At 37.6% G+C, this 18,747-nt stretch overlaps 1 protein-coding gene across 9 annotated transcripts in view; it reads right to left on the reverse strand.

Moving 5' to 3' along the window:
* Positions 1–859: 859 nt before the first annotated feature.
* The window catches only part of LOC112103319 (adhesion G protein-coupled receptor L2), a 185,969-nt gene continuing 168,081 nt past the window's right edge, over positions 860–18,747 (reverse strand). For 2 of the 9 annotated variants that reach the window (XM_029912333.1, XM_029912335.1), the window contains 6 exons: positions 15,512–15,603; positions 13,441–13,609; positions 9,490–9,618; positions 8,986–9,082; positions 5,484–5,565; positions 2,447–2,533 (listed from right to left, as the gene is read on the reverse strand). In XM_029912333.1, coding sequence (XP_029768193.1) covers positions 5,531–5,565; positions 8,986–9,082; positions 9,490–9,618; positions 13,441–13,609; positions 15,512–15,603 — 522 coding nt within the window. In that variant the 3' untranslated portion in view covers positions 2,447–2,533; positions 5,484–5,530. Of the gene's footprint in view, positions 2,534–3,213; positions 3,266–5,483; positions 5,566–5,793; positions 5,923–8,985; positions 9,083–9,489; positions 9,619–13,440; positions 13,610–15,511; positions 15,604–18,747 lie in introns of those variants that run through there. The other 7 variants (XM_029912330.1, XM_024195013.2, XM_029912337.1 and 4 more) reach the window with 6 other exon arrangements.

Here is an 18,747-nt window from a genome sequence, read left to right on the forward strand (position 1 = left end):
GGATAATATTTATTTACCCATCTCAAAAGGGTGCATTGATTGTTTGATTTTACACTGCTACATAAATGCTGCTTATTAAACACGTTTTCCATTGCAAGGCATTATCTTCATCTTTAATTATAAACACATAACCAGTTGCCCAAAATGTGATTGTACTGAAATTAAAAATAATGTAAAATAGAGAGAGTCCTATTTAAAAAAAATCTAATGTAAATGTATGAGATTACAGTACAATTTCCTAATGGAGCTCATGTCTCTGACTTTGATCATATGTGATTGTGACTAGAATGCCAAGTAGCAATGATGACCTCTATTCAGTAGAAACATATACGCAGCTCCTATTGTATTCTTTTGTATTTAAATAGTGAAATGTCAGGGAGCAGTTCGAAGTAGAATACAGCTGGGTCAAAGGAAAATTCACACCAATTACAATTCATACATAATTCACATTTTACCTATTTTGGAAAAAAATTCACATTTATTTACTGTCAAACAGGTGTTAAACTTTACATTGGTTATTAGTGATGGGCTCATTAACAGTTTTACACAAAGGGATGAAAAAAAGCAGAATTTTGCTGAAACAATTTACATTTCATTAGATCTTTATCATAAAATAAATTACTAAATATAGGCAGAAGGAATATGGAGGAGTAATATTTGTTTTATTTTATTTTTAAAAGGACAGGCACCTTTTGTTCACCAGAAAGTTTGAGAGAAGTGTCTAGTGTCCCCATTAGCCCTCCCCATCCCACCCTGGGTAAAGAATGAACAGGGAATTGATTTACAATCTTGGCTAGATTTTACCAAATTTGTGCAAGGCATGGCATAACTGGCTTCTAAGAGAAATTTCTCCTTGGAATTTTTTTTTTGGCAATTAAAAAAAAGTCAAACATAAGAATAAAAATTAATTTCTCAAAGCAGAACACTGTTTACAGTGAAAAATAAGTGAAAACAGGTAGAACTTGGATTTTAAACATACTACAGTACTATGAACAAAGTGTAAGAAAAACAGCTTATAACATATGTGCAACCAAGAGCTCTTCACAATATTTTCTTCAAACTCTTTAAAATTATTTTTAATAATTATATTTCAGTTGGACACAAATGTATTTTTTTACCCTAGCAATAGAACAAAATATAATTTCTTTAGCCATCTTTCACGAGAACAGTTCATTGTACAGTTGAGGAAATATATGAAATAAGGCCTGTGGCTTGATTGCTAGTGGTTAGACATGTTTTCAATCTTTGCCTTAATGGAAAAGATTTGCAGTGAACTGCAAACTGATGCAGAATCTCTCTCTCCTGCTTTTGAAAGTCTTGTCAGGAATAATAAGGTACAGTAAATTTGTCCCACAGGATTTTAGAGCCTACGTCTTGTATATAATACAATGCAGGCCTACCCAAAAAAAGAGGGGGGAGGGTGCAGCCATATTTACAAATATAGTTCACAAACTGCTGCAGTAAAATGGCTGGAAAGTTTTTGTCTGTTTGTTTGTTTCACAATTTTGTTAAACTCAGCAGCAGAAGATATCTTAAAATACCTTGTTGGTATCTCTTCTCTTTGTAACAAATAATTCATTTTAGTATACTCTGTGTATATACAAAGTTTTTGTTTTATAAAAATTCACAGAACTGCAAGGTCCAGTCATCCCCTTTACACCGGAGAACCACAGGGTGAACAGAATAGTCTCTTTGAGCAGATATGAGGGAGCCTGCGTTGGGCCAATAAAGTCTTTTTAATACTTGTATGTGGCCTTTAGTATTTCTTTGCTACACTATTAAAGGCTTGTCACTAGTTGCATTTGTCCTTCCCTAACATCTCCTTCTGGGATACATCCTTCTTTGTTAATGGGAATTATATAGCCATCACTATTGCCCCTGCTGATTTGATAGTACATCTGAAGCTGATGGCCAGCTCCAAGATTTGGCATGCTTTTGTAGTAAATGTCTTCATTTTCACTCCTCCTGGAGGGAGAGAGATCTTCTTCAACATCAGGGCTGCTCTCTGGATAAGGAGAGTCTCTAAGATTGGGCATGCTTGTGTAAAGAGAGTCTCTGTTGGGGGATTGTAGGTGGTCTTCAGCCTCAGCTGTCAGCTGTGAGACGTAGCTGTCAGTTCCTTCAGTCTTCACTTTCTTCTGTGGCTGGTACAGAAGCGAGTGAGTCCGTTGGGGAATGAGTGGTGCCTCAAGCTCCTTATGGTGAAGCTCCAGTCCTGGGTTGTCACTGTGCATCAAAGATGAAGCATCCGCCACAATTGCATCATCTTCGCTACTGCTCCCGCCAATCACAGCTTTGGCTGGGAGTGTGCGCTCCAGGTTGTGGTTCTTGCTGCTGCCCCGCAGGTTGTTGTGCACTAATTCTGAAATGATCATTTTTTCAAAAGCAGTATCATTCAGGCTTAGTCCACAGTCTACAACTTGCACACTGTCATTATAATCTCCATTGCGCAATGAGTAGCTGTTGTTGAAATTACCATTTAGCGGTAGAGTATCCATGGCACTTGTATCCCTGGCATTGTTCAGTGAATGTCCTGAAATAGAAAGGGGACAGTTTGGGTTACTCGCTGGCACTCTTTTTACTTTTCTTCTTTTTGTATAAAACTCTTTAATGTAGTTCAGGACAAAGTTGTACTTGGAAGTAAGACTTGAGAAAAGTTAGGTTATTGAACATTCCCAACTGTAAACAGTTGCACACCTTATAGGAAAGATGTATTTAAAAAATAATACTGATTTCCCATGGGGTGGAATTGGATTTTAATTTAGAAATTTAGGGGGAACTCTGGGATTCTGATTTCATAATTTAGTACCAGTTTTATGACTCTTCCACAAGGAACTGTTCACTCCATGCCCTTGCATATGTAATGCAAAGCAATTCATTTGTAAACATTTACATTTTAAAGTACAACACCATGATTAGAAAAATAAAATTAACAGAATTTGTCCTAAACGACACTAAATTAAAAAGGAATTAGGCCACATACAAAACTGAAGGTAAATGTATAACATAAACCCACATAACTGGCAAGCAACTACTTTAACAACAGTTCTAACCGTTCCTTTTTTTTCTGGAGATGAAGTAAAGAAAAGAATGAAAAAATGGACAAATACAAAGAATTTATGTTAAACAAGGACAGCCAACTTTCACACTAAAGGGACCAGGGCCCACAAGCACCATCCAACAACACGATAGACAGCAGGTGGAATGACTCACTTTGACAACTCACATCATGTCTGTCTGCTCAGGCTATCTGGCCTAAGAGTAGCTGATATATAAAAGAAAGTAAAATGATTTATTGTAACATGATGAAGAATTACTAAGCTTCTCAGCAACTTAGTCAGAGCAAGGGTTCAGCAAATTAGATTACTAGCAATAATAGCTTTTTTCCCACTTAATGTAATTTTTGCACTAATATTCTGTCTGCCAGCAATGGCCTCGGGCTTCTAAAGGTCAAAGTTCGCCTGCAGTCTGCATCAGTCACAGTGACAGCACTGAATGAACCAGTATAGTCAATTAAGACTTAGGCCCACAGACACCATGGGCATGCAGTTCAAATGCAGAAATGTTAGGAATTTCTGTAAGCATGGGTCACAGAAATTAAACCAAAGAATAAATATTAACTGTGGAATGGGAGGAGGAAATCAGCCATGGCTGACATCTTTTAACTGCTGGAGGAATGACAGATTGGGTAAGTCTGCTGGAGATATGAAAAGAAGTTTAAGGAAAAAAATTGGAATCTTATGGTGGCAATTTTTTGCGTTAAAGAAATGTGTTTTCTATAGACACAAAGACATGTAAACTACGAAATCACAATGCTTCCCAGGCAAAGAAAAACAAGAGTTTTGAAAGAAACTGAAAAGCCTGTACCATTGAAAGTTAGATTGTTTGTTAGTGAATTCCTAGAAAGTCACTTTAACTACAAATATGACTGGAAATAAAGAAAGAATGAAGTGATGTTATTGGAATGAAACTGATCACTGTGAGGCTGCTGCATTATATGCAAGGCTTGGAGGAGCATAGGAAAAAAACTTTTGTTTGAAAAAGATTACAGATTTTCTTGTTTTGCCTTTGTTCCACACTTAAAGCTGCAGCGTACTCTAGAAAATGCAAGTTTTTTCTGAATTTTTTAAAAAAATGAAAGTGATATGTTTTTGTCATGAGACTGTTTTGGTAGCAGAATACTAATTTTGAGCTAAATTCTCCTTTTGAAAAACTTGCAAGTAATTTTGTATTGTGCTATTCCAGCCTGCCATGTGTACCGAATTAGACAAAGTGATGATGGTTGTTTGAAAGGCCTCTTTAAGCTTTGATTAAACAACTTCATAGCTTTGTAACTTCATATATGTTTCAAGATCTTAGCTGCACAGAACATATGGCATTTATAAGAGTGAGGCAACACATGGACCGCATGCTGGCATTAATTTCCCTAATGAAAGTGATTTATTTTTATAATTTTGTTCTCTGTGCTCTGCTAAGCAGATACCAAAACATATTTGATAACCCAAGGTGAGAGTTCTGTGATATACTGCAGAGTTAAGCACTCTAGAATACGTTTTGACTGATTTGAGGAGGCAAGTTTTGTTGCCCATGATCAGGTAATTCACTTGAAATCTTTCCATAGCCTGTAGCAAGATTACTGTGGGAATGTAGAAATGTAAGTAAATTATTAAGCATTTTTGCTTGACATTGCTTTGGTTTTAAACAGCAAATTATTTCAGCATTGCGTATCCTCATTTACCAATAGGGTTTGCTACAGACCTTGTGTTATTTTCCAAAAAGCACTACAGAAGTACTGTTTGAATGTGGAAACATTTCAGTTGCAAATTGTGAACCACTTGCCCGCTGAGTCTACTTCATGACCACTAGTTATGTTTTAATTGTGCCCATTAAAAACCATGCTGAAAAAATTTACATTTGATAGGCAAAGTTAAGTTTTACTCCCATACTTGTCTCTCTGTAGGTTGCTAGAGGAAAGCATAAGGAAAGTAAGAAAACAAGAGAATGAAAATAGAAACCGCAGTTCAGTTAAAAAAGAAATTTGAAATAAAAAACAGAAACAAGGTTTTATGTTCTCCATATTGTCAAAGTTTTAACAGTGTTTTAATTACACTAGAGAAAATTATTTGACTCATCAAAACTGTAACTACTAGATATATATTAATTTATTAATTGCTCTGCAATTAAGAAAAACATTTGAATAATATCACAACAAAAGTTAGGTTAGTGATGACACCCTTAGTCCCAGAGAACTAAACTGTTCTAATTATAACCTAAAGAGTCTCCTAAAGAAAGCAACTAACATAAAGCTGCACTATACTATAGTTTGGCTTATATTTGATGCTGGATGCAATTTTCTACACCAGGGTATCCAAAAGTGTGTCAAGATGCCTCGCACTGTTTTATTATCTAAATCAACTCCACACGCAGGTTTTTCTCGGCAAGATTTTGAGTCAACTGAAGCTTATATTGCATAGACATGATACCTCTAAGTGATATATATCTTGAAGATGGGCTCTCGGACCATGTGGTGTCAGTCCTGCAATAGTATATTAAGATTTATGCCACCTGTGTTAAAAACATGGATAATTATTGGTAAATACTATTATGGCAAAGGCATTACTATAATATAGTGCAGTTTTACAAGCTTGGCATTGGCAACACTGTAAGTATTTCTTAAACTAACAGAAATTCAGAATGCAGGATTGGGATATTGCAACTTGAGTTTCTAGCTAGCAAAAAGAAAGGACTCAGACTACAGAAAAGCGATTTTCTTTTCAGTAAGTATAAGCACACCTGGTGAGTTAAACACGGGAGCTGAAGGGGCATTACATACAACTGTTTCAGCGAGCAGTGTGTTATAGGGGTTGTTAGTGCCGTGTGGTCGAAGAAGAGGGTTTGTTAGTAGGTAATTGCCAGTCATTCCTAAAGCAAAGAAACAGAAAAAGAGACATCAGTTCTTTTATTTTATTCTGTCAGTTTCTATAACATATTTTTTTTATTCATGATGAGTCATGTAGAACTTGTCAAATGTAATTTTGCTGAAAATTTCTGAATGTATTTGAACTACTAATTTGAAGGAGGAGAGAGAAAACTTAGTTAAATTTCAGTAATTCACAGGTGCTGTCCAAATCCCCAAAGTAAACACCTGCTGAGAATGACATTTACTGTTTTCTATAAAAATAACATTAAAGAAGAATAGCAGTTAAATGCATAGGGATCCATATTCTATTTAAAGATGCTACAGCTTAATCAAGAACCTTGAACACTGTGGTCCAGAACTCAAAAATCCAAATTTTATTAATTTAGAGATGTTGGACAATTCCTTATGAAAACATCTGGGTTATTACTAACCTTCGAAAAGCAGAGGGGAGGGGGAAGGAAATAACTTTCTTCAAAGAAATACAAGGAATGACAAACTGCAACAAGCCTATCTTAGTATATGCAAAAGCACACATGCTGAGGAGAAAGCAAAATGTTTTGCTTTAAGAAATTAAACCATTCATATGTTCTTTTGGGACAGATTCATGCTGCGACAGTATCTGCCAGGTTTTAAAAATAAATTTTTAAATGTCTAAATTTCTCTAACAATTGGCTTAGCAAGATAAAATAAAACATGACATGATCATATGAACAGATATTTTACTAATTTTCAACTTCAATGCATCACCGTTTACACAAGATTTCAAGTTATTTATTAGACAAAGTTTCAGCATAATTTGTTAAAAACTAAATGTTTAAAAACCAGTTAATTTGGCTGTATGACTTCTAGTTTTTAAATTAGTAGGAATAATGAAGAAAAATTATGCTAAAACCTTTGATTGAAAACACGATTTTAAACATCTCACTAAGGTAAAATTCAACTTATGTTGTATTGAGTTGCACAACTGCATCAGGACTAATGTTATCTGAATACATTACATGTCCAAAGAGAGCTAAAAAGCCATCTACATTTTCATACTATATTTAAATTTATTAGATTCTCATTCAGGCAATAGCTAAAGATATTATATTTTAAATATTAATGCCATTATCCTACTAGAGATATTTTATTCTAGGTAGCAGAAATTCCTGGAGTTCAGAGAATTCTTTTATTGACAGATTATGCTAATTTTATTTGACAGTGGTTTAATTTAGTTAACAATTAGATTGCTTTTTACCCTAACTTGTAAAAGTTGCTATTTGGACACAATGAGAAATACTAATTCCAGTGCATTTCCATATTACAATATATTACATCTTCTCCCATATGTTTTACTTTTAGCTTGAATTACTAGCTTACAGTTTACCAACAGTAAATCTTCGAGTAGTGTTCGAAGTGGAGCACCCACAGGGGGTTTATCTCGAAGAACACCAGTTACTGCGTAAGGTAAGTAACCTTTCCATATTTTCTGTCAATTTTAGCCTAAAGCTTCATTTAAACCCACCCATCCCAAACCCACGTTAATTAGTAAATTAGCTTGTTTAGATTTGTGTCATTCTAATGGTGATATTGTAACTAAAAACCTTTTTCTAAGCTTGGCAGGCTAGCACAAGGAAAAGGGGTTAATTTAGTCATGGTATCTTCCCTTGAAAAGACCTTGTGTCTATTGCCTAGTGGTATGGCTGTTAGGCCTCAACTCTACGTTGCCCCTGGCCTTTGAATTAACTGAAGGCCATGGCATAGGCAGAGCAAGTCTGGGGACTGATGGGCTTCAAAGACAGGTGAGGTCCAAGGCTGGCTTCTGCTGGCCCATGCAGGACCTCTTCCCAGCAGCAGCAAACTCCTCTTCTACTGCCCAGCAATTGGTTAATTTTAGTTCACCAGATTCTAGAGTAGATGTAAAGATTCAGGTGGATGGCAGTTCACTGAGTTTAGCCTACTGGTCTATTTGGGGTCATGAAGTAATTTTACCCTAAGCAGCATCCTAGTGCATTGGTGGTGGTTTGTTTTTTGCCTTCCTCATTTTCAAGGTTCAGCAGTTAGGACTAATGCTTAGTTTGTGGGTTGAAGGTAAAGGGGCTTACTGATTATGGTTCCTCAGGATTTTCACTGGAACTGAGCAGCATCTATAGGGGTTGCTAAATTTGGTAGCACTAATAGTAGTTTTGCTACTGTCTTTTTAAATTTTGCCAATTTAGCAGGAGTCTGTTGCAGCGAGGTCAGGTTCATATACTCTTTTCTCACAATGTGGGTGCAGAGTTGAGAAAAGTTAAAGCTAGGGCATAGATGGGGGAAAGGGGCATAGTGACAGGCTGTTGCATTCAGCTTTAATACAGAACAGCCCTACCTCCATTAGTGGCTCCTTGGCAGAAAGTTTGGTGAGGGGAGAAAAGACTGGTGGCGATTGTGGCTAGAACTCTTCTCGTTTTTGGATGGCCATGGGCATGAGCATGTGTTTGGGGCCTTCACAAATGTTACATACATCTAGTATGGACTAGATATGCTGGATAACCTTCAATTCAAGTTAAAACGATTAATAAATTTATGGTCATCAGAAGCCTGCAAGTCTAGCTTATGTGGCTGTGTATTTTTAGGGCCATTACACATGGCAGATGCAATATGGTCACAGAAAGGATAAAAACTTTACTGAAAAAAATCTTTACATATCTTTTGCATAGAAATGGTGTCAATTTGATTTCACTGGGAACATTTCTGAGTCTAAAAATCATAGTCTCAAATATGCATTAAAAATGTTACTGACTTGTATTTCTGTTTCAGATTTAACCTATAAAGGTTAGTAAAGTTTTAAAATTATGTTCTTGCTTTTAAGCTAAATTATTGATGAAACTTATTAAAAAACATTTCCCATAAACAGAGAAAGTCAATTTCTATAGTGAATGGGCAAGTTGAGTGAACAAGATTTTAAAATGTGCTCGTGAAAGACTGTAATTTTAGAGAACATGTGTTCGAGAGTTTTTTTTCCAACACAAATTTGTTTTAACTCTTATCTGTCAAATACTATTAAATCTAAGTCATCTTAAATTGAAATGTTCCCAGTGACTGACCTTGATTAAGTGTTGAAGTGCTGTTGATGTCACCTGAGATAAAGGAAGATTCAGATTGTTTTCTCACAGTGTCGTTCCACATCCTTCTTATACGACTCTGTTAACGTAAAGCAGTGAGACATAAACATTGTATTTTAGGGCACAAACAGATTTTCCCCCTTTCATCTGTCATCATGTGAAGCATCTACATTGCTTCTTGCTCTAAACTAAATAATTTCTAAACTAAATGGCTCCTTTGTTATGAAAAATCTAGTCTACTAAATTCCAATTAGATAAAACATGATGGTATCCTTGCCAGTTCCATAAAAAAATAAAAAGAGGATGTTTGCATAAGAACAAACTGAAAGGAAATGTTTAAAAAGAAATCAATTCTACAATACAAAACCATGTATTGCCACCTAGATCATTATAATGAGAAGACAGTTAGTGCATATGAATGGAACATGTCTCAGTAGGCTTTTGTAAATAAGGTTAATTAGAAGATGCTGTCAAAGTCTTTGTTACCTGAGTGCCAGAGGAATAGCGAGCGCTAGTTCTTGTTGTCGATGCCTTCACTGAATTGTGGGGGCTCTCAGTTGGTAGTCCACCACAGCAATAGGAATGTCGGAAGCACTTGCCATATTCCTTACGTACCTGTAGATGAACAATGGGGATATTAAAAAAAAAAATAGATGCACAATAAATATCTCTCTTGAGATAAGGATGTGACCAACCATCACCTATTAATGAACTTTAAACAAATTCCTTTAAGGGAGACACAGAAATTCAAAATGTTCCTCATTTCAATGCAGCTGACCAGCTTGTAATTCAAGTTATTTATAGTTATTTAAAAAGGCCTCCTATCATAGATCAATATATGTAAACCAGGTTACTGCACATCTGCGTTTTTGCACAGTTCTGTGAGTAATTTCTTTTTAATGGAATGACTGTTTTGTGCAGGAATAAATAAACATTCTTTGATAAACTGATTAGGTTGGTATTTTTTCCTCTTCAGACTTTCCAGTCTTTAGTGCAAAAATATTGAGTCCAGTTTTTTAAAACTGCCCTAATCTATGCAGAATGCAAACCACGTCAGTGAAGACTGCAATAATGTCTCAGTGCCAAGTTTTGGATTGTAGAATCCAGGCCATGAGGTAACTCAATAGAACTACTGTCAAGACACAAGAATTACAATCTTTGTTGCTATGTATGTTTGCTGACTCCAGGAAGTTTGAACTCTGAAACTTCAATTGTTTTAAATGAGATTTTTGTCTGAATAAAGATTAAGAAAAGCTAAGTAATAATATCAAAATTTGGCCTATGACTAGTTACCTTCTGTTTCTAAATGAACGTCTTGATAATTAGATGTATTGATGTTTATTAATATTAAAGTCATCAGAACTATTTTACAGAGTAGTTCTTTCCCTCAAATGTACTCACTGACAACTGGTTCTAAGTAATTCTTATAGCATGCACATATCCTGGCAGCATTGCATGGATCAGTAAAAGACATGTTTCTGAAAATTTTATCCACCAGGACTTTTCCAAAGTCAGCTGGCTGCTAAGGCTCCTAATTTTCCAACTTTCTTTTCAAAATGGAACTTGGGCTCCACAGTCACCTAGACACTTCTGAAAAGTTTATCTGTCCTGTGAATGTATGTGAAAATGAGAGAGCAAGATTGTGTACTGTAGTACTGAAAATCCATTAAAAATTAATAAGGTTTTTTTCACAGAACTCAGGCTTTGCTTTCAAAACCCCAAGTCTTTTATTCATAGAGTACATAGTTTTACCGTGATGCTTTTATAAAAGCATGAGCAGGATGCAAATTTGACTACTCAACTTAAAAATCAGTTTTTTAGTCAAAGCTTGAATTTTATACAGAGATACCAACTTACATATTTTGTAAAGGAAAGGTACACTGTATGTATTTTAAATGAACTCATCTATACCATACAAAAATATAATCACAGATACATAATTAGAATGGGGTAAGTTCATGAAAAGGTAAAGTTCTGTATCATTAAATGACATAACACCTAAGGAAAATGTATTTCTGAACGTTAACGGATATTAAATGCTCTGAAATACTATAACGGGGACAATAGCAATCAAAGTTGTATTTTACCCAAATACCACACTCCAGGGCCGGTTTTGCCTAATGCATATATTGCTGTGAATGTATATTATCTGTCAGTACTGCACATTCCACTGTCATTATTTCTAAATTATAGCCTGTTCGAAACTGATGGAAGTAACAGCACTATCATCTTGTCAGGACTGGAAACATAATAGTTTTCTCTTCCACAATTCTGTATCTCTGTTCAATTTAGTGACCAACTAGTAATAACAGAATAAAAAGACTACATTAGCTATGCAGACAGGGACAGGATGATGATATCCACTGAAAGGCACTGAAACTTTTAAACCTTAAATGGTAGCCTTAGCATTCTTTCAGGTATAAATCTTCTTGATCTAGATTAAGTTTTTTCATACTTGACTGGCACTTTAACATTGCTTGACTCCACTTAATATAGAAACAATGCATGATAGTAGAAAATAAAACAGCAATGTGTCTTTGGTTTTCAAATCCTATATACGTGGTTAAAAAGGCAAAATTTTAAGATATCCTAATCTAGAAATTATTTGCATCTTTACTATGTTTACAATTTTCCCTCTTTTCTATATTCAATCCCATCTCTATGGTTTTCCCTTTCTGAATGTGTAAGGAGTGCTGTAGCCAATTTGATAAAAATTTCTCTTTTTATTCTGGCTCTCTTCCTAAAACATGTTATAACAGTTTGCATGGAAGCAGTTGTATACCTCAAATTAAGAAACACACAAAGTTAAATGGTGAGCATGCACAATTTAAATCACAAGAATGATACTTTGCACTTAGCACCCTTTTCATCTAAGGGTCTCAAACCACTTTACAAGCATTGAGTTAATTAAGTCCCGTGAGGTACATGTAACAGGAGCTAATGATTACAAGTTCCAAAATGTAAATTGGTTAAAATATCTAGTGGCTAAATGTCTATTGTAAATTTGCTAAAATTATTTCAAAATGGTTACATTTAAGAGAAGATAATGACTATAATTTTTCATTTTACACCTCTCCCCCCCTTCCCTTTATTACCATGTCCTTTTTACCCTCATTTGGTATACGACTCCGACGCAGATTGTAAGCTCTTCGGTACAGTTGCCATTTTTTGCTAGAGTAATACATATACAATAACCACACAAACATGGGGCAGCTCAGAATATTGTTAAAAGGATATTCAGCTTTAAACCTGTAGGCTGACACATGGACTCTTGCCCCAGGGTCAGTAGTTTACATGAATTTACAAGTGAGCCCACTCCACAGTCTTTGGGCCAGTCAACATTTTTTAAAATACAAAAATTGTCAACTTTGGAAAACTCCCTTCCACCTCACATACTACTGTGTAACTAATGACCACATTTTTCTACCATCTGTTGGTGTTCAGCATTAATTTTGGGGTCTCAGTTGATTCTGAAATGAACAGTTATCCACACTGCAACCCTTACCCATCACCACTGGTACTACTTGGCACCTCTCAAGAGAGAAGGCAAGGACCTTTCACTGATATAGAGGGTACACTACTCCCTCAACCCCAGAAGTGATCTCCTGCAGCTTGAGACACATCTAAACTGAAAATGAGGCTCTGACTGCAGCATGAGTAGGCATACCCAACTAGCTTTAATTTAGCTGCTAACATTGGTAGTGAGGAAGTGGTGGCGCAGCGTTCAGCAAGGACTAACTTCCCCAGTCCAGGCCAGCTGGGGACTCTGGGTACGTACTCAGGTTGCTGGCCCACACCAGAGTCTGTGCCATTGTGTCTTCACTGCCATTGTTACCCACAATAGCTAGATTAAACTAGTATGGATATGCCTACCTGCATTGCAACCACACCTTCATTTGCAGTGTAGCCAAACCCATTGACATTGTAAGTGACTGGAAGGTTGAACAGCCATTGTTTGATGCCTTAACTCAGTGGTGGGCAACATGCAGCCCATCAGGGTAATCCGCTGGTGGGCTACCAGACAGTTTGTTTACATTTGCACGGCCACCCGCAGCTCCCAGTGGCCATGGTTCGCCATTCCCGGCCAATGGGAGCTGTGGGAAGTTACCTATAGTAACTTTCATCCAAGATTCTCAGACCACTTTAAGAAACATTAACTAAGCCTTGCAACACCTCTGAACTATTAATACCCAGTGTACACTTACATGAGTCACAGAGTCGTTAAATGACTTGCCTAAGAGCACACAGCAAGTTACTTGCTGCAAACAGCACCAATGGTTTCTGACTCCCAGTTCCCTGCTATTGATCTAACACTAGAAGACAGGCCTTCCCTTGAAATTACACTATCTCCCATTTTTCTTCATTGCTATTTCTTTTCTAAAAATATTAGGCTACTGAAGAGGTATAAACCATGTGTGTTTGTTTTCGGTAACTTACTTTCTTTTGAAGAGCACAATGAAAGATGAAAATAAACATTCCCTGGAAAGCATTAAATACTGTGAAGAGATATGTCATCACAACCGTCTCCTCGTTGATAAACAGCAGGCCAAATGACCATGTTAGGCCAAGAAGACACAAGAGAGCAAATGCACCCAAGACCCAGGACCTGTAAAAGAAAATTAATTTTAGTAACACTGCTGATAAAAATGCATACCGCCAACTCCAATATTAACATTTCAGTTGCTGCAGTTGACTTTTACTAGGTTCACATTCAAATGCAAAAAATCCTTGGCTTTAACCTTTCATCTATTAAAAGAAAGAACAATTCCATTTGGTACTTTCAGTCTCCAGTGGAAACAGCAACAGTAGATATGACCTTTTTCTTATTCAAGAACTGCACAAGATGTCAAAACTATTTTAAAATGCAGAGGTGTAGCACAAGCACCAGCTACCCCACTGCTTTATCTGTATTTTTACAAAGGGGATTGATAAGTCTAGCTTAACCACTAACCGAGCCCTATATTTTGAACAGTGATGCTTCCATGTGTCACCAAATAATGTAACAAATACACAAAAGTTAAACAGCAGAGTAAAAACCTAGAACCTAAAGCTTTAATATTCTGGTAAACTCAGCTAAACTAAGGCTAAGTGATCTAACTTCCACATGAAGGAGCCTTGCTGAAATGTGACAAAAATATGGATACATCCACAAAATAAAGTCTTTGAGAGAGATTCCAACATGACTAGTTTAAGGAAAAAGGAATTGTAGAGAACAGCACAGAATGAAGGGGAAAGGGATTTTAGTCAGTGCATTCCACATCTAACTAATGATCTTACTTGATAAATGGTTTATTATCTTCATAGCTAGAAAGCATTATAAGCAGAAAAGAGAAACAAAATTATTAGACAGAATTGTAACAGAAATTAATATGAAAGCATTTTTGTATTTTATATAAAAATTAGTCAAAATTAGGAAATTCAAAGTGCAGAGGCAAGCAATTTAAAATCATAAAGGCATAAAATAGTTAAAAATACTTTAGCAAATTAGATAATTCCGAACTAGTTAATTAAAATTAAGGGTGATCCACAATATTGACGGAGTTTGTAAAATTAAAAATATCATGCTAGGAATTTGTTAATGTAGGGTTCTATCTTACCCAGGTAAGTCCGTATTATAGTAGCCATCACAAACACGGTAATTACTGGTGTGGATGAGAAGACAGAAAGAGGAAAAGGAAGAAAAGAGAGAGATGCTAAAGATTAGCGTTCTCTCTCCTCATGCAACATGCAATGAAGCTGATACTGACCTATCTATAGCATCTGGTTTGAAATGTTAGCCTTAATGTAAACCTGTCTTTGCCATTTTCAGTATTGAAAACAAATCTGTAGGACCTTTTCACAACCAACCCTTAATGTTCTAAATTACACCATCCCTTCGAAGAGTTTATAGCAACAGCCTTCAGTTTGAAAAAAAAAAACACTGAATAGAATACACTAAAAGACTATCACAAGACTATCACAGCTGTAAGATTCTTATTAATTACGTAACACTTGCATTACTCTCCAAAAGGGATACTGAAATACAGCACCAATATAAAGTAAACATTTGTTCAATTAGCATGAAAACAACAGATAATCTGTAAGTTAACAATAGTAATGGAGTCATTTCTCTTGGGAGAACTGGATTACACATGAAAACTGCTCAGAATCCCTAAAATAAAAACGCTATTTAACAAAACAAACTTAACATAATCATATCAGCCATGCAAACAGGAACATCATTTTGAACTACATTTTAAATGCAAATGAAATTGTCACTTTGCTATAGAATTTCCGTAAAGATACTGAAATAATTTCTTGGCACTAACTGCATGCCGAAATGAGCTAATTTTGACCAATGCCTGTGACATTATGGTAAAAGGAAAGCAGTATTGGTACTGTTTCTTTCTAACTGACATTTGTAGTTGCTGGGAGACAAAGCCATGTGTTCCTAATGGAGAGTAGCTTTCAATCAGTTCAGTAATCAGAAAATAATCATAGTTCTCATACTTGAACACAAAGCACTTACTTAATGTTTTCCAACCTGCTAGAGTCTGGTTTCAGAGTGTTTGAGTGCTTCACCATTTTGCACAATGTGATCACCAGGAAGATAAGATTCAGCTGTCAAAACAGATAAGAAAGAAATTAAACTACTTTAAGTAACAGGTTGAGTAATGAGGATGTTATTGACTTAAAAAAAAACCCTCTCAGTTTATTTTCAAGTATATTTAGGTGACTGGTAATGGTATTTGGAGTATTTCACCCCTAAGATGCTGGTTCAAATGTGGACAAAGGGTAACATTTTCAAAGTCCCAATTTTACCCAAAATCTAGCCGCACCAAAAGTCACTACCTTCTCATACAACCTGCATTTGCCATATTTAACCTATTGGTCTAAATTTTACATTTTAGGTTTAATTCTGCCCTATTGAACATCAGTACCTAAAGTTACACTAATCTCCGCCTTACCTGCTCCTCTTTCACCCATTTGTCCCCCCCATGTTTTGCACCCCATTTTTGTCCTTGTTGCTACCATTCTTCTTCCCACTTGCCACTACTCCATCCTTCCTTCCCCCTTGAGCCCTTTCCTTCTCTCACTAGTTCCATCCCTTCTACACCTACCCTTCTTCATTCCTTCTTGCTTTCACAGGTATTACTCTTGTCTGGAAAACAATTTTTAAAAATTATTCCACTGTAACAAATGAAAAACCTAGAAGACACAACAAGGGCACCTAATTTAAACCACTAGCACAGTCTACTTTCTCCATCCATTTTATTGTCTGGATATTGACACCACAAGGAGAATTGCTTCCATGTGGCAGCCTCACACTTTCATGGAGAGGGTTTCCAGCTATTGAGATTGATGGATTGGAATTCCTCTGAGCAGAATCTCTTTAAATCCATCCCCCATCCAAAATCTAGGCTGCCAGATGGAGGGATGCTGGATTGGGATGGCTGGTCCTGACTCCATTCTGTGACAACAGGTTTGGAGATGGCAGTAGGTAAATGTACTGGCGGGAGGCCATCTGCAGAGCCATGGTACACCAGGATTGTCATGGCCACCATGGTATTATTAAAGTCAGTATCGCCTTGTCCAACTTGATGTTTCAGAATATGTGAAGTAGGAGGGGGATGACAGGGAAGGAATATATCAATAGGTCTGACCACTGCACTAGGAAGGCATCCCCTCTGGAGTTGTGCCCCTGTGTGTCTCGAGGCTGGGCACTTCTTGTTTCCCTGGGTGGCAAAGAGGTCCCATGAGGGGAATACCCACTGACAAACTATCCGCTGTACCATAGATGTGAAGTTCCCACTTGTGATCCTTGTGAAAATACCTGCTGAGGCTTTCTGCTCAGAATTTCATCGTTCCTGGTATGTGCACTGCAGTGAGGATGATTTGATGGTGAATGCACCAATTTCAGAGCTAGACAGCCTCCCTCCAGAGTAGTACGGACCTCACTCCCCTCTGTTCATTTATACATAGATGTTGTCCACCCTGACCTGGACACGAGTGGATCGGAATTGCTTGCACACCTTGTGGCCTACTCGCAGTTCAAGAAAGTTGATGTGGAATGTGCCAACCAGGTCATGGGTGGTCAGGCCTAGTGGTGAAGGTAAGAGTTTGATATATCATTTTGAAGTGGGTGCCAGGGTGGGCAGAGTCCAGGAAATGAGCTGAGAGTCAGTACCAGTGAGACAGAAGCCGAATGCCAAAACTGGAGGTTCAACCAGACTTGTAAGCCAGAGGCAGAGCTGGGGGAAGTCTGAAGCCAGAGGGGAGCAACGGCTGGAGGAAAGCAGGAGCAGGGACGGGAAGCAGGCTGGAACAAGGGCAAGTACAGCTGTGGATGTGGTATGTGTTGAGCAGCCACTAAACTGCTGTGGGGGCCACGCTTATAAGAAAGACTGCTACACTAGCAGCCAATTGGAGGCTGTGCCCACTCAGAATTCTAAGATTGCCCAGCAGCGCAGTTAGTTAGGGAGCAGGACAGCAGTTGTGCCTAGATGGTCTGGTACCTGACAGTCCAGGAACCTGGACCTATGTAGTTGTCCAGGTGCACTCCCCAGCCTCGTAGAGACACGTCTATAATGAGTGCCTTTGTGGGAAGGGAGGGAGCAAAGGGAACCATCACACAAACAATGTCCTTCTCCCCCCAGGTGAGAGGTGTCCAGATGCTACAAGGAACTGAGACTCTCTTGTCTAAGGAATCCCTGTTTGAAAGGTAGACCTTTCTCAGCCAAGCCTGGATACTGCACAAATGTAGCCTGGATAAAGGGGGTCACATAGGTGCATGCTACCATGCAGGACCAGACTGTTGTCTGAAGACTGAGATGAATGCTGAGGTTCTCATTATGAAGAATCTGTCTAGATAGGGAAATATACTTCAGAGTTGCTGGCGAAAGTGCATAGCTTTGTAAAAACCCGTGGGGCCACTCCAAGACCAAAGGGGAACATCTTGTACTGGGTTTAGTCTCTATAGCCACCCAAAAACGCAGGATGCCTGTGCTGGGGGAATATCCTTATGAAAATAAACATCTTAAATCGAGAGTTGCAGATCAGTCTCCTTTGTTCAGGGAGGGGATTAGAGCAACTAGGGTAATCATCCTGAATTTTATGTGGTAGATGAAGACATTCAGATGCCTGAGGTCCAAGATGAGTCTGCAGCTCCCTTTCTTTTTGGGGATGAGGAATTATTTGGAGAAAAAGCCCTTTCCCTAATTATGGCCTCTCCAGCCCCTAACTGAATTAGGCAGTTGGGTCTGGACAAGGGACGATAGTGGAGTGGTGTGTCTGCCGCACTGTACTCTAAGGTGCTTTCTTGGTGGCTCAGAGGGCCTCTGAGGGTAGAATGGCCATGTGACTGGTTGGAATGTATGCTGCAGCACTTAAGAATATTTTCTGCAAGATGGTGGGGCGCATATTCCCAAGGAATGGAGAGTGGCATGAGAGTCTTGGAGTGAGTGAAGTGACTCACTGGTTTTCTTGCTGAAGGCTTGTTAACCTCAATGGGGAGATCTTCTACCATCACCTGAACCTTTCTGGGGAACCCCAATGGCTGCAGCCAAGAAACCTGCCTCAACTACTGACATCACAGGAAACTCTGTCCGCTATGTCCAATGACAGCTGAAGGGATGACCTGGCCATTAGATTTCCAGAATAGCCTGGAATTGGGGCCTGCATTACTAAGGTAATTTATTGGTCAACTCTTGTTGTAGTTCATGATGTTGTATTTTGACATAAGCATCCATTAGTTCTTGATATGGA

Source organism: Terrapene carolina, unplaced genomic scaffold (genome assembly GCF_002925995.2).
Source record: "Terrapene carolina triunguis isolate 2854851 unplaced genomic scaffold, T_m_triunguis-2.0 Scaffold210, whole genome shotgun sequence".
In the NCBI taxonomy this organism is placed as follows: Eukaryota; Metazoa; Chordata; order Testudines; family Emydidae; genus Terrapene; species Terrapene triunguis.